The sequence below is a fragment of the Arvicanthis niloticus genome, chromosome 19 (assembly GCF_011762505.2).
Source record: "Arvicanthis niloticus isolate mArvNil1 chromosome 19, mArvNil1.pat.X, whole genome shotgun sequence".
NCBI lineage: Eukaryota > Metazoa > Chordata > Mammalia > Rodentia > Muridae > Arvicanthis > Arvicanthis niloticus.
This window is the reverse complement of record NC_047676.1, coordinates 4,066,290-4,082,515: the sequence shown is the minus strand read 5'-3', so window position 1 is coordinate 4,082,515 and position 16,226 is coordinate 4,066,290. Positions and strand designations below refer to the sequence as shown.

General features: G+C 44.1%; 1 protein-coding gene across 1 annotated transcript in view; it reads right to left on the bottom strand.

Annotated features, from left to right (window-relative positions):
* Adamts16 (ADAM metallopeptidase with thrombospondin type 1 motif 16) overlaps positions 1–15,470 on the bottom strand; it is a 118,929-nt gene extending 103,459 nt beyond the window's left edge. Inside the window, exons 1-3 of the mRNA XM_034523493.2 lie at positions 15,244–15,470; positions 15,030–15,132; positions 9,968–10,299 (exon numbers count right to left, since the gene is read on the bottom strand). Of these exons, the coding sequence (XP_034379384.1) occupies positions 9,968–10,299; positions 15,030–15,132; positions 15,244–15,303 (495 nt within the window). The 5' untranslated portion in view covers positions 15,304–15,470. The remainder of the gene's footprint in view (positions 1–9,967; positions 10,300–15,029; positions 15,133–15,243) is intronic.
* Between the last annotated feature and the right edge of the window lie 756 nt (positions 15,471–16,226).

Below are 16,226 nucleotides of genomic sequence, written 5' to 3'. Positions count from 1 at the left end.
TACATTTTCTTTGTGGGGCTGACAGCATACTCCTCAATCCCACTGTGCTTTGCTTCTGCACCTCTGCCAGTTCCACAGAAGGACACCAGGAAGACAAGGATCCAGGGAGGCCGAATTCTAGCTTTTTCCTTTTTATACCTGTGCATTTCCGGTCTTCCCTCCCATTTCCTTCTTCACCAATGGACTTCCGGTTTGCTTCCTATTTCAGTTAGACCCACCTCCACCTGGCAGCGGTGGCAGTTTGTCCAGTAACTGAAGATAATCCTGGATTGTGGTTTTCCTCAAGCACCCGAGGCACATTGCTGCGTCTGAATTATACCAAGAGCCAGCCAGCTCCTTATACTCAAAGTTTTCAGGCCGGTTTCTGAATTTTAATAATGTTAAATCTCCCTCTCGGTTCCCTCAGCCTTCTCTGCTTCTTGCTCTTCGATGGCGATGTCAGAGTGTCTTGAACTCTCCATTCTCTCATGACTTCTTAATGCATACTATTAGTTTTTTTCCTAATATTTTATGTCATTTCTGTCTCCTTACTGGACTGTTGTAAGTAAACTCGATGCATGTGCCCTGTCTCAGGAGACTTCAAATGAGGAAGAGGAAACCTCCCGATGCCAGTGAAGTTTTAGAAAGCAAAGTTGTGTGAACTAAACAGATACAACCAGCTCCCCCGCTCAGAGCATTCAGCTAGCACCTCTAAAGATCTCCTTTTCTTCGGACTCTGCTTGGGGATTGGGTTTGCTCAACATTACTCCTTCATGGTAGGTGTGTGCATCCTTATTCCCAAAACGGTCCCACAAACAAACCATCCCTCAAAGTCTATGATTATAGTCACTGTGCTCATTTGTTCCTTTGGGCTAGTTTCAGAGAGATCTTGGTCATGAAGAATCTTCTGGCTACACTGGGATTGAACTTGAGCACAGTGATCCCATGACTGTTATAGAAACCATTGCTGTAAGTGATCCCATGACTGTTATAGAAACCATTGCTGTAAGTCTGACCATGTGTCGAGAACTGCACTAGCCCCAAGTTCGGGCGGCCAAAAAATGTCGCTGCCCGAGCAAAATATTGAGGCCCGGGCTGCCCCGAGTTTGGCGGCCACTGTCCAAGCTGCCGCTCCGGTCCACGGGTCGGGGTTCAGCAAGGGAGAGAGAGAGAGCAAGGGCGGACTCGAAGAATGGAGACCAGACAGAGTGTGTTTCAATCCCGTTTATTCTTCAGTCTCTCTTCTTCTCTCCAAGTCCCAAGTCCTAAGTTCCTAGTTCCTAGTACCTAGTGCCTCCAAGTTCCAAGTTACTTCTTCCAAGTTCTCTCCCAAGTGCCTGCTTCTCTGTCTCCTCTGTCTGTGTCTGATTCTCTACCTTCTGCCTCTGCCTTTTATATGTCTCACTTCTAAGCCTTGCCTTTTGGTCACACCTTTAATCATGCCCTTAGGTCTTGTCTCTAAATCTGATCTCTAGGTCACTCTTAAGTCACACACCTTTAATCTCACACACCCAAGGTATCTAAACCAAGATTATCAGAGTGTTCTCAACTGTTGTAGGCTATTGTAATCCAAGTCTCATGTCAGGGTATATGGCTCAAGATGGCTGCAAAGCTGATAGCCGCTTTCTGCTAAAAGTCGGCCCCCAACAACCATGGTAAGAAAACATGATTGCTGCCCTTGGTGGGAACAGGGGAGGGACTGCTTCATTGCAAAGGGACATTAGAACCTCCACAGGGTAACCATAGGTAAGCCTGTCATTGTATCCCCCTGCCTGCTGCCTGGTGCATGCTCCAGACCAAGGTTCCAATTGTTTTACTGTCAAGGTCTCTGCAAAAACAGTCTAGCACTTAAGTCAGTTGTTTGTCTTTTTCATAAAAATATAAAATCACACAGCATTATAATAAACAGAGCCCTGTACAAAAGATGCCCATAGCCTCATCCTTGATTGTCCAAACCCCACCATGGCTTGGAATGATGGCAAGGCACAGTACTACTAGGGATCTCAAAACTGAGGCAAGAATAATGAAACATATATTATTATTAACATAGGCTTATAGTTAAACCTATGTTATCTAATTATTCTCTATTATTTGCATCTTATGTTAAGTATAGAGAAAATATCTTATGTATTATATGGATGCATCACCTGTCAATTAAAGAGCCTATGGCCTATGACTTAGTCAGGAAGTAAAGGTGGGACATCTGGGAGAAGAAAGAATTCTGGGATAGGGCCAGGCAAGAGATTCACTGAGAAAATGTGACTAGATGAATATATGTGCCTGAGCACAGGTAACCAGCCATGTGGCAGAATGTAGGCAAAAATAAATGAGATATTTTAAGTTATATCTAGTCAGCGAAGAGCTTAGTTATATGGCCAAGGTATTTGTAAATATATTTTAAGTCCAAAACTTATTTCTGGGAGCCTGGGGATGGGAGGTAGAACCTGACTTGATATAAACAGTTAGACCCCTAGGAAAAAAACCCACAATCTGTTAAAACACAAAAGGTTATCTCATGTAACATGATTTTAATCTACTTCTGGTGATGTTGCATTTATTTCAATTTAAGTGTGCAATAGAAGCATACATATCTTGAGGGCAACCAACATCTCTTTTGTTGAAGTTAAGCACCACCCCCCCCCCCAAAGGAAGGAAGCCATAGCTGGTGCTGGAAACCTTGCTAGCTACTCAAAACTATGGGAGTCATGGTTATTAGAGGATAATTTACAACCACCAAATTACAAAACCAACATAATCCTTAACAACAATCTATCAGTATTTGTCCATATAACCACAGATAACCATCAAGAAGATTTCTCTTTACAACAGAGGGAGACAACTACAAAAAACTGCAACCAATCAAAATGCAGAGTTATGAAGTCCAGTCCCAAATGACTGCGTCTACAAAACACCCCTTCACCTAAGTCTTAGGGAACACTGCTGAAGAAGGAGAAGAAAGGGTGTAAAGGTCACAGAATCAGGGAGTGTGCTGGAAGATTGTTTCCTATCCCCATAAAGTTCCATTAATATGACTAGCAAAACACAAACAATAATGATGCCCATGGACACACCAAAATGGATGGGAAAAGCCTATGAGGCCTCACCTCTGTACAAAGAGCTACAAGCAAGTAAGTAAAGTGGGGGAGCTAGAGAGGTTCTCTCCCCCCAGGGAAGAGCTCATCAATTGCTCTTCTAGTATAAAATGGTCAGTTCTGAAAACATATATACAAGTAACATTATATAGACTGTACACTGCACAGGTTGTAGTTAGAAATATATATTCATATATATGTATATACTTACATATATATGCACATATATTTACATATCTGCAATATGTGTATTTATGTATACAATTTATGAAAAAAGAGGCTATGAATTTGAAAGAGAGCAAGGGAGGATTGATTATACAGAAAGGTTTAAAGGAAGAAGGGGGTAGGGAGAAATGTAATTAAGTTATAATTTCAAAAGCAAGCCAAAAAAGTCAAACATTTGTCTTACATTGTATCTATTTCTACTTAACCAGTAGATATTTCTGAAGCTACCAGATATTTCCCCACAATTGTCTTACAAACTTTCTCATCATAACCCACTTTGAGTAGAGGCCCCACCTCTCAAGATGTAGTAGCTATCTGCGGATGCTGTTGCCGGGCAACATTTCAGAACATGTAGCATCTGTCCCCAATGCTGATTCCCTGCGTTCTATTCCTGCTTTCTCATTTTCCTGGCCCAAGAACATTTTTCCATCGGTTGAAAGTTTGGCAGAACTTCAGCATTTTCTAGGATTTATTGGCTGCTGTAGAAAAATCTCTCAATGACTGGAGTTTCCAGGGAATTCCTGGAGCTTGTGGCTGGAAATACAACTGAGTGCAATTCAAACCAGCTCCCCCAAGCAAATCTCCAACCACGGGAGGGGACTTTTAAGCACCAGGGCTCCTTGTGACATTTATGCTTTTTTGAAATATTTTTGAGAGCAAGAGAATGATGTAGTTTTTAGGAGAGATGATACTCTAAACAGCGATGCCAAAACAAAAAATAATGCTTTATATCAGGAGAACTAAATGTCATGCAAATATTATGCCATATGTCATCAAGAACTCATATTAACTTTTTATATAAAAGGCCAATCCAAGTACAGAACTAGCTAAAATCCTTTAAGAAAATCTATTCTGGTTATATCCAACAAGACAGATTTCTAAACAAACTCTTTTGGAAGTATTGACTGTTGGAGCTTCAGAAGCAGTTTTATCAAACTCCCAGCGTTGATAAAACTCTCCCTTCTTCAAAGGGGAATTTGGAGTGTTTGGCATAAGTTGTAGAAAGACATCAGCTGGAACGGATTATAAAACAATTTTTTTGTCTTTATGTGTATACCAAAATAAACGTAGGGAGTATTCAGTCTCCTCTTCCCTCCCTCTCTCTCCCCCATCTCTTCTTCTCCCTCTTATTTTCTCTCTTTTGATAGAGGTGGTTCTCAAGTTTGGATGCAGGGTTTGCTAGGCACCTGAAACATATTCTGGCACTGTACTATATTGCAGACCTAATATTTCTGATTTTTAAGTTTGAAAAACAATAATTTATTATAAGAAACATAATTTTAGTGAATAACGACGATTTGAGGTTACTGGATGAGAGCGGAAGCACTCTTGCACGATTCCCAGATAGTTTAGAAGAGCCTGGCATCTCTAACGAGGTCATGAACTTATGGCCAGGAAAGGTCACAGGCCTTAGAGAAGCCACTGTTACTGTGCTAAGTACACACAACCATAAACCAATAATGTCTTATTATTATGTGCACACGACAGTGCATTTCTCAACCACATCTGAGAAGGGTGTGTTTACAGTAGATGAAGATCAACAGAGACTCACATCTGGTCAATGAGCAGAGAAGAAGAGGCTGCAGGGTGCTCATCCCTAAGGGGAATATCCACATCAGGTTCACTCCTCCCAACCCCAGGGATCTTCACAGAATAGGGGGCTGAAAATTTTGAGACCCAAAGGCAGTGAACGATTGGGAAGGAACAATATTTTCTAGACACAACAAGATAGGTGCACACATGGACTGACAGAAGCCAGGGGCTGGGGACCAGGGAAAGAAGGAAAACTGCATAAAGGGTTTTGGGAGGGGTGATATATCTGAATCTGGTTAGAGTTGTGGTGTTAGCTGCATAATTCTAATAATTCTGATTGCACTAAAGCACCCTGTCTTGCACAATTTTAAGTGGGAAGACTCCAAGCAGGTATGTATGTACATACAGTAAGATTTTAAACCAAGCAGATAGTATTTATCTCTGACTGAGTAGGCTATATAAACATGGACACATACATTCTCTACGTGATTATTACTCTTACTACTGCATTTCTGGTGTTACTTCTTGCCCAGGAAGTCTGCTTACTAAATACTTCAAAATGCTTCTTATACTGTCAGTGTACCAGAAGATGCCTACTGAGTGTCATGTATGAGGACAGCAGACACATGATGTCCTTTGATAGAAAAATGCAATATAGCAGATACCTTTGTAAAGAAGATATGTTTATTTAGCAAAACATATATCTAATCAAAATATGAGACAGAACCAAGATGACTAGGAATGATTTTAGCACGTTGAGATCTTATCCAGTGTAATCTTAAGTTTACTATGTAAAGCTCAGTCCCTGGAGGCTCCTGAGTCTTCCTGTCATAGGACTCCATAGTTCAGCAGCCTTAGCAGCTGCCCCCCTCCCCCCCACACACACACACACAATTGCCATGTCTCTATTTCTGGTCATAACAACCAAACTCTACATGAGACAGGAGCTTGGACGTGGCTTTGGGACATTGCCCTCTTCCTACTAGGATGGGCCAAGTTCTCCTCATGTCCACACTTCCTGTTTTCTGATCTGTGAGGAAGTCACCTGTCCCATTGTCTTTCCCACCAGACAGCAAGCATCTCCTGGGATGCAGAGTTGGTAAACTGCAGAGTTAACATGCTGGGGGTTTCGTTCATTACTGAAACCATTCTAGATTGCTTGCTGGTGCTATGATAAAACACTGGGTAAAATCAACTCGGCAGGGAAAGATATGTTTCAGCTCCCACATTTGGGTTGCAGCCTGACTCCAAGAATGATCAAGACAGAAACTCAAGCAAGAGTGCAAGTGGAAATCATGGGGAATGCTGCTTCCTGGCTTGCCCTGTTCAGCAGCTCTGTCCGACACAGCCCAGGCCCATCTGCGTAGAGCTGGTGCCACCTACAGTGGGCTGAGCCCTTTCACACTCATCACCAATTAAAACAATCTCTCACAGACATGGCCATAAGCCAATTCAATGGAAGCAATTTATTTACCTGAGGTTTTCTTGTCCCCGGACCCATTGCTCTAGCTGTAATTTCTAAATAACTGCTCATTTTAGTTTGTCATCTGTTTTTCTGGTGACTATGTTTTCATCCTTTTTTTCCTGGTGAGTATGTATTTATTACAAACAAGACACCATCAGTGAATTTCCACAGTGATCCCCAGTCCTCAAAGTATTGTTAGGAGAATGTTTCCAAGTTTAAGCCCTGAGGGTAGAGGCAGATGGAGCAGTGGATCTACATATACACACGTGAAAATTGTGTTTTCTTAAGCCATCCACCATTTTCTCTAGTGGAATGGTAAACACACGCTACATTCTCAAGTATAGTGTATTTTTTAATGAAAAGTAATATTTTTATCCTCTGGGTTGTATGCAGGAGGCACTTAGCATTTCCGACTAGACAAGATATCATGTTCAGTATATTTCCTGGGCTCAGCCAAAGCGTGGATGATCATGAAATCAGTGACTATGGCCTGTGAACACTAGATATAAATCCTTTAAATAACGAAGTGCTTAAGCTGTCTTTCCAGAAAAAGGCCTCCAGATACCACTGGAGGAGAATTTAGAGCTGTATCTACAAGCGTGGCTATGTGCAGGATGGGACCATCCATGTAAAGACCTTTGGCTGTCGCAGGCTCAGAATTTCCCCAGTAGAGCCTGACAGGCCTGCATAAAACCACACAGACAATTCATGTTTGCACAAAGGAGTCTAAAGCCTGACCTCATCATTCAACCAACATCAACTTCTCCTCTTACCCCACAAAATCCCCTCCTGTCTCAGGCCTCTTTGAGAGGCCAGTCAGAGCTTATAGCTCCTTCTCCTTGCTGCCTGTGAGTGCACATCACCGAGCCCTGGCTCCACATCAAGAGAACAGCACAATGTTCTTTTCTCTCCATGTTCCCATCATAGAGCAGCATGCGTGGGAGCCAGTTGGGGAAGCCCTGTGCAGGCCTCAGCCCCAGCCTTTGGTGTTCCACAGGGATAGCATCTGTCTGGCAGCAGGGAGGCTCCAATTCTATCCTCAGTATAATGAGCAAATACAACTAGAGAGTTCATCTGAGGGCTGAGATGAACTGAATATGAGAGTCAATAAATCAGTGGATATGAAAGGAGCTGTCATTCAATGTGCACAGACATGAAAGGCAGAGCAACCACAATCAGGAAGGCACAACAATCTAAGAGCTTGCCTTAGGGTTTCTATTGCCATGACAAAGGAACATGACCAAAAGCAAGATGTGGAGGAAAGAGTTGGTTTGGCTTATGCTTCTAGGAGCAGTCTCTCAATGAGGGAAGTCAGGACAGGAACTCAGAGGGTAGGGACCTGAAGACAGGAGCCATCAACATATAACAGTAGTAGTGATGGAGGGCATTGTTCTCTGGCTTCCTCTCTGTGGCTTGATGAGCCTGCTTTCTGATAGAAGCTAGCCCAAGATGGCACCACTTGATATAGACTGAGCCTTCTCTCATCATTTGCCAATTAAGAACATGCTCTATAGCTGAATCGTATGGAGGCATTTTCTAAATTTCAGATAACTCTAGGTTGTGTAAATCTGACATAAAACAAGCCAGCACACAGCTCTCTGGGGACCAGCTCCATGTTTGTATTGTCTAAAAATGGAAGACTGTGTGATTTTGTTTAAAATGCCTTTAATTTGTCCTTTATGACATCATATACCTCTGATTCTTTTGCTAGAAGAAAAAAACTGCACCGTGTGCATTTCCGTCAGGAGTAGGCATAGTCTCGTGATCTCAGTATCAGCTTCCATTTTTTATTGCCCAGAAAAGGACTTCTGGTCTACCTTCATCACTTCTCTATCTTCCACAAGGCACATGTACAACTTTCGCTGTTAACTCCCATCAAGTTCAAAGAAAGTCAAAAATCTCAAACTACTCTCAGCTACTTGGACTCGTGGGCAGATTCCATAGAATAACTCAGTTAGCTCTGCTTCTGGGAACCTCCAGCTCACCAGTGGGCCTTTATCTCCAGTGCAAACTCACTGGTGACTGAATTTAGAAGGCCATGACTTAGATACTTTCTTTTCTGGATTACGTCTTTTAAGAACAGAGCCAAGGATGTCTTAATTTTTTTCTGTATTATCTGAGATGTTTGGTTCTTTAATTACAGATGATTTATTTTTCTTGGTAATGTGGAATAAATCACCCATGTGTCCTCATGCATAACAAGAATGCCAAGTAACTACCACACTAGCTCAGGCAACTGCTTATGTCTACTCTAACCAAAAGCCTCTTACAAAAGAAGCAAGCATGATTTCAGCTCATATTGAATTCCACCAAACACAGACTATTGGTATTTTAAAAGCATTTGTATGTGCTTAATTCCCTTCCCTTCCTGTAAGGAGCTAGTTATGAATATATGAACACAGACTTTCAGCATATACCATTCTCACACACATGGATTTTTTTATGAGATGAAGAAATTTAAATTTCCCTTCCCAGAGAAGATATTCAGAATAGGGCTGAGTAGAAGCCTTTTCTAGAGATGCAATTGATGTCCAAATCTTTTCTTTAAATCAATTTTTTGACTATATTTTCAATCCCTTAAATTCCACTTTACTCATTAATTTCTAATGCTTTTTTTTTGGTATTTTTCTAAAAATATGAAATTATCTTAAGAAAATCCATCCAGATTTCTGCCTGTGTAACCTTAAGGAATAACTGCAGTGAAGGTTAAAATGGATTCTCAACTTGACAGAATTAAGAGTTGCCATGGAAACATACCACTGGCCATGCTTGAGACAGGTCACTTAGATTAGGTTAACTGAGGAGGGAGAAAAGTCATTCTAAATTTAGGTGGTACCAGTCCATGGGCAGGAGACCCAGACTATACAAAAAGGAGAAAGCAAGCTGAGTACCTCCTGGGATTCATCTCCCCCAGCTTCCTGATTGAGACACAGTGTTGCCAGCTACCTCTAACTTCATGACTCTTCCACTATGAGGCTTAGCATTGCCAACAGTGAGACAAAATGAACTATCTTTGTTAAAGTCACTTTGGTGAGAGCATCTTGTCACCTCAAGAAGACCAAAGACAGGCCACTTTCTCTTTATTCTGCACTCCCTGAAGCTGGGATTAATATCCGGTTAGATACCCAGAGCTCAGAAAGCACCTAGGAAGATTCCCAGACTGACAAGACCAGCATGGCCTCAACATGGATGAATTCCCTGATTTATAAGCACATAGCCATTGTCAAGATGGCAGACACAACATTCTAATAGACGCACAGATCCCAACAACTAAGCCATCAACATATAACATTAACACATTAACTGGTTCAAAACAATGACAATTTCTCCTGTTTCCACTGTGGGCCATTCACAAAATTAACAATAAAACAGTCACTAATGTATTCAGACATGGCCACAATTTCTTATGTGTGTTTCTTTCAAAAACAGTCTTCTTACAGGTGTTTTGTTTTTTTCTTCACAAAACGACAGGTGTAAAAACCATTCTATTGACCCAAGAATAGAGCACAGAATATTTTAAAGAGTTACTTGGCAATTTCCACCTGCTGTCACAGATCACAGAATTGTCTACTGCAGTAACAGAACAGAAGAAATTCTTCTCCAGGAACCTGGTTCTGCCTCCCTCACATTAGCACCTCATGTCCCGTGGACAGCCAGTGCTGCCTGTACTTACCAAACCTTGGCAGGTAGAAAGGGCCACTGAGGAATTCCCCTGGGACCTTAAGGATCCTTGATAAAAGCAGTTTTCCTCTGCTGGAAACATCTGTACAGACTTGGTGCCTCCCTTCCCCAGAGTTTGCACCATGAATCCAGGAGCCATCAGGTTGCTGGCAGCTTTCAGGTCTAGGTGGAGGTCATGCCTGGGGCCCTTCAGCCGTAGATGGAGGGCATCTCCTCCTGGCTGGGCCACAGCTCTCCTCCGCCGACGCCGCTGGTGGTGCATGATGTCATGGGATACATAATCCCCCTTGTGGTCCACCTCATAGGCAGACACCAGGTCATACTCTGAAAGGGAGAGAGGAGAAGGGGCTGAGTGATTTCAGGGTTCTGAGAAGAGTCTCATAGTGACTACACATGACAGCTGCTCCGTGAGTAAACAATGAAGTGTAACCCCGAGGGGGCAGCTCTTCTTTGATGTGTTATTTTTTTTTTCCCCTTGGTTTATGAGTAGTAGAATTTGCTGTGTCAGGAATAAAGTGTTATGGCAGCCGAGATTTATCTGAAGTGTGCTTCCAATATTTCCTCCTTAAGCTCTGTTATTTATCTCTCCACATGAATTCGAGACTGGGTGGATGTTGAAATTACCACTTCATCTCTTACTGGGTGGAAATGAAAAGGTGGTCTTACGTTTTATAAAAGTTGTAAAGCATTCCTTTCGCCAAACACTTTTTGTTTTGTATAAAAACCTTCATTGAACTGACAAGATAAAAAAAAATGTTGGCCTCAAGTGCTGCAATTAAAATAACAAAAATAAACACAGAAAACATGATGGTCATTCTTGCTGTTTATTTTATTCTGAAATCATTGAACACACAGGAGGAAATGTGGACTAGAGTCACATGCCAGGACTCACAGATCACCATAGAGAAACACTCCCATGCTCACCCCGAGCCACCGTGGACTTGCCTGTTGCCCTGGTCTCTCTTTTGTCCAGCTGAGTTCTTGTGACATCATTGGAAGTACATCCCTGAGTCAGGTCTTACCATTATATCCTCTGGTGTCTTGATCTGAAGAGCGTGCAACTAAACCAACTTGTAAAAAGTAAAAGAAACCCCCAAGACTCTATCAGACTTACATGGCTGAGACTACAGAATCTGCTCATACTACAACCGGAGTCACCACCCTCCACAGATGGCAGAGAGGCTTCCTGAGTTCCACTGTGTTCTTATGTATATTGAAATGGCTTCTGCCATTCTGGAGGATCATTTTTCTTATTGTTTAATATGATAACCAGGTCTTTCCCCCCAATCATTACCACCATTTACAATATCTTCTCTGTGTCCACAATCCAGGGATGGCTCTTTTCAGGAGGTATGAGCCAAGGGTTGGGCTTCTAGATCAGGGTAACAGCTGGCTTCTCAGCCGTGTTATCAGCTGAGACCTGCAGTCAAGGTAGCTTTGTGGAGGTCAAGGTTAAATTTTTTTGGTTTGTTTTTTTTAGTTTGAGATTAGATAGCTTTGTTTATGCCTTTGAAATATTCAATCAAGCATGGAGTGTGTCCAATTGTATATGAAAGTTGGCTGGGTTTTTGTGCCTGTATTTTATTTTTTCCCAATTGCTAATCACAACAGGCCAGCATGGTGTCTCTGAATTTACAGTGAGGTGTCTTTGCAAAGTCCATCACTCCAAACAGGGGGAATAGAGGGATCTAACCTGATAATTGAGCAGGCCATCCTCCAGACTGGAGACATAGCACACACATTTGGAATTTACCAATCCCAAAACTCAGGACACATGTTTCCTCTCTGTATTATCAACAGTCTCTTAAGAGGAACCTCTACTATAGGCTTGGTAACCAGGGCTCTGCCTCTGACTCAACATGAGTGAACACATTTGTCAGACTCATGTATAAAGCATGACTTGGTTATAGGTGAGCAATATCCAGGTAATTATTACCAATTTATTTTGAGTGAGCTCAGGCATTTGTCTGTGTGCTGCCATTCTCTCCTGACAGGCAATAGTCAGGTAAAATAGAAGCACAGAAGCACCAACATCGGCCATTGACATGCCACAAAAGCCATGTGGTTGGGTTTAAGAGAGTCAGGGAAGGTGGGAGATCAGAGGCAGGGTGCCCTGATGGGATTCTTTCCTGAGGACAACCATGCCAAGGTGAGGACGGGAGGGCACAGAGATTCTGGCCATGGTGCCTGCCACATATCAGAGCATAAGGCCAGGGCTTCTGCTACTGAGACTTTCTTCTTTTAGCTCAAAGCTTTGGTATCTTCCTCCAGTCCCAAACCTAATCTATACACCTAGCTCCACTGTACAAGGGGAATAGCTGACTGGCTGGGCAGCAAATAGGAAGGCAGCAGGCTCTGGCAGGTGACTTAGCAGGCTCTGACAGGCATCTGCTCCAAAGCAGGTGATTTAGCTTTGGTGGGGTAAGGCACTCTGACTTCTATAACATTTTATGTAGGATTCTGGAGGATCAGACAACCTGATATATGGTGAAGAGGGGCAGGGAAGCAGAGCAGGACTCAGCAAGTCTGAAAAGAGAACGTAGGTGTATCCGTTGTCCCTGCACTGGTGGTTTGCAGTACGCCAAAGCACTTTCCTTCACATGACACCTCTACTGCTCTCTGCTCTATGGGGAAGGCAGGTTTGCTGGGGTATTGTTAGCTAGCACATCTAAATCCTCATGGGATTCAGTATTGCTTCTGGATACTTCCCCCTCCTTCAGAGGTAGTGGAATAAAGACAAGAGGCACAAGTCATTGCTGTTAGCCTAATTAGAGAGCATCATTGGACACAGAGAGATGATTACAGCCATACAATATCATTCAGCCATACAAATCCTGGATTTGTATTCAGATCCAGTGACCACACTACAGTCAGCGTACTCCAGAGACACTGGACAGTTTTCATAGTAACCAAGCTATGGAGTCAGCCTGGGTGTTAGTCATCCTATGAACAGATACGGAAAATGAATAGTGAAAAGACAGACAGGCAGGCAGACAGACAGACACACAGACACACACACATACACACACAGACAAACACACTGGAGAGGGGGTAAATAGCCAAGTCATTTGCTTGCAGGAAAATGAACGTATGTAACCATAGATCATGAAAGTAAGTAAAATAAGACCCAGAAAAACAAATATGCCACCTTTTCTTATTGGGGAGCTGATAGTTTGCACACATATGTAAAACTTATATTCATATATAATATTTAAATTAGAAATGAGACTACCTGGGCCAATGAACGAGAATGAAGGGAGACAGCGGTAGTAAACACCCTTAGCCTCTGAACAATCTATCTCCCAGTCGAAAGTCTGAAGAACTTCTGAACTTTGCCTTGAGATCTGGAAGCCCAAAGTGTTTATAAAGGGAAAAATCTGTGCCAAGTTCTTGTCAGAAACCATGGATGTTATTACAATGACAAATATGGAAGGAAACCTTTGAGGAAATGAGAAATAAAAAGCAATAAAGAGTCATCAAAATGTAAATTGATTCATTCATGTTTGATATTCCAATTGATCTCAATTTAGTTTTCTATCCTTGCCCTAAGGTGTACGTGAGACTCTCTTTCAGAACCGCCTTGCAAGGACTCACACCCTCTGTGCACAAGTTGACCAGGAGATGTGATTCTCCCATGGAAGCACTGCCCTTGGGATCCAGGACTGAGACACCACCAGGCATGAGAAGCCTGCCTGTGGCCTCAGGCACTAAACTTGTCTTCTCTTCCTGAAGAGTGTTCTGTCTATAATGTTATCATCTTGGATAACACTTCATTAGTACAATAAACATGTCCCTAGTGGGATGGCTGGATGGCTCGTCCTGCTCCATGCTAAGCATGACAACCAGAATTTAATCCCTGGACTCCCCACAAGTTGTCCTCTGACCTCCACAGTGTCATGCACCCTACACACATAATAAAGGAGTGTCCAAAATGTCACGAGTCCCTATGGGATTTTTGTGATTTTATTCCGAAAGTAAAGCAAAGTCCTAAGTGAGAGCATGAACACCTCCTGTAGGCCATGGTGTTTCAGAATTCGAGTAAGAGGATCAGAAGCCGGTTGGAGATGCAGGTGACAGAGGGGTAAGCTTGAAACACAACCAGCTTTCCCTTGCAGAGTCTAAACCACTGTACTGTTTGCGTCTGGCGCCCTCCAGTGGCACTCAGAGTCCTATGGTCGGGGCTCATCTATCCCTCCTTAACCCCTATATTCAGTAGGAGGAATTCAGTTCTTCTAAGTTTATCTTGATGGAGAGAGCGGTAATGGGGATTTCCGAAGTGTCAATCGGATTCCTTAATCGTGTACATATTCTGAAAATCCGCCGAGAAGATTAAACCTGGCTCGCCTCTGGTCGCCAACTCTGCTAACCCTCTCAAGCTAATTTATCCCAGGAAAGGACAGGGTAAGTAAAGTTCTGTCTTTGCTGCGGACCCAGTACTGAGCAGAACCTCCCAGCAAGTGCGCTATCCCACTTTCTCGGTCACCAGGTGTCATTGCTGGGACACCTCTCAGGGGAAAGCCGCTTGGGAATAATCACTGAGGCGGCTGTACCTTGCAGAAGACTCGGATGCGAGTTCATGTCCAAGGAGGTCCAGGACACAGCAATAACATTCCTTGAGATGTCCCCTGTGCTAGTGATATTAACGAGGTCGCCTTCTGTCTCCTCCTGTGGCAGTCAAAGTGGAGAAGTCTTCAATGTGAAAGAAAGGCGAGGGGGACTGGAGTGGGGACTACGTTGCTTAAGATAGATTTGGTGTATACGTTAACGGTGCGTTCATTGTGTTAACATATAGAGTGATCTAGAGTCCTACACTCAGACAACTCACCTCTTCTCCAATGTAGCACTGGCTGGCTAGTACCATTTTACTAGGAAATACGATACAGACATTGGTCGAAAGTCATTCATGAGCGTGTGCTCACAATGAAAAGAAAAAGCAAGATTGCATCTTCAAAGCTTTTGGCGTCCTGAGCCCCAGGAGGCTTGCAGACCACAGTAGGGGGATTGCCGGGCCGCTTATCCGAGAAAAACCGAGAGCCCCCACCAAGCGAACTTACCGCCGGTTTCCAGCCAGACGGACCCGGAGGATGGGGAAGGATGCGGGTCTCCCGGGCTCCCGGACGCTGCAGCTGTGGGTCCCAGGGCGCACGCAGGTGACTGCTAGGGGGGAAAAATGAAGACATCTCAGAATGCCGGCACTGCAGAGCTCAGCCAAGGGCGGAATGAACTTCCAACCGTCAGAGATTATATGCTGGCCCTAGCGCTGCTCACCTGCTCACTGACCTGTGCCAGCAGCAGCACCCAGAGCGCAGCGCAACCACGGGGCTCCATGGCCCGGGCGCCCTAGGGCTCCCAGAACTCAGCTCAGCGGTCCAAACAGGGTCACTGGATAGTCCCGGTGTCAGCAGTGTGCTAGGGTGCAGAGGACCGACCCAGCAAAATAGCAGGGGTTCCAGGCAGCGACTCCACCATGCACATCAGAGTTATCACTGCAGCTTCCCTCTGCACCAGGGGGTGGAGTGGCAGTGGTGGCGGGGGCGGCAGAGCACCCGCCCCAACCATGGGACAGCAGGGAGGAGGGTAGGAAAGGAGAGGGCAGGGCTAGGGAGGGCAAAGGAGAGGAGAGGGGAGGGGATAGAGGAGGGAGTAAAGCAGGGAGGAGGGGTACCAGGAGGAGGAGGGTCAGGGAGAGAAGATGGAGCAGACCCATGGTAAGTACTGGGCATCCTTCACACCTATAACCCAGCAGGAGGGCGTTTTGTCCACCTACATGAGAACTTGAGGTAGAAACAAGGCCAGGACACAGTAGTAACTAGCCATCTACCCCTGTGCTTTTGTGAAAAAAACTGTTCTGGTGTGTTACTCCAAAGTCGTCTGCCGCCTGCCACCTCTGCAGCTCCGTGGGACTTCTCACCTAAGGGCAAAATTGAGTGCGGCACAAGGGCAGGCATTTGTTGTACTCCCATCCTCCCCTGGCTACAACCCCTCTGGTGTCCGCCTTCCCTTCTAGTGGGGGATGTACAGCGAGGAGTGGACTGCTTATGAATGAATGTGAATCCTTAGTTGCCATGCGGCTTGTGAAGTAAAGGGGTGAAAGGAGGCGGGGCGGGTAGGGTGGGGCAGGGCGAGGCGGGGCAGGTTATGAGGAAGCTGGGTTTCTTTCCCACGCCTCTAGTTTTGTATTGGACAGCAGTGGCCGATTTCAGGTTCACCTTAGCCTCTGGGTGGCCTGCTGAGAGAGCAGGTGTGAGATC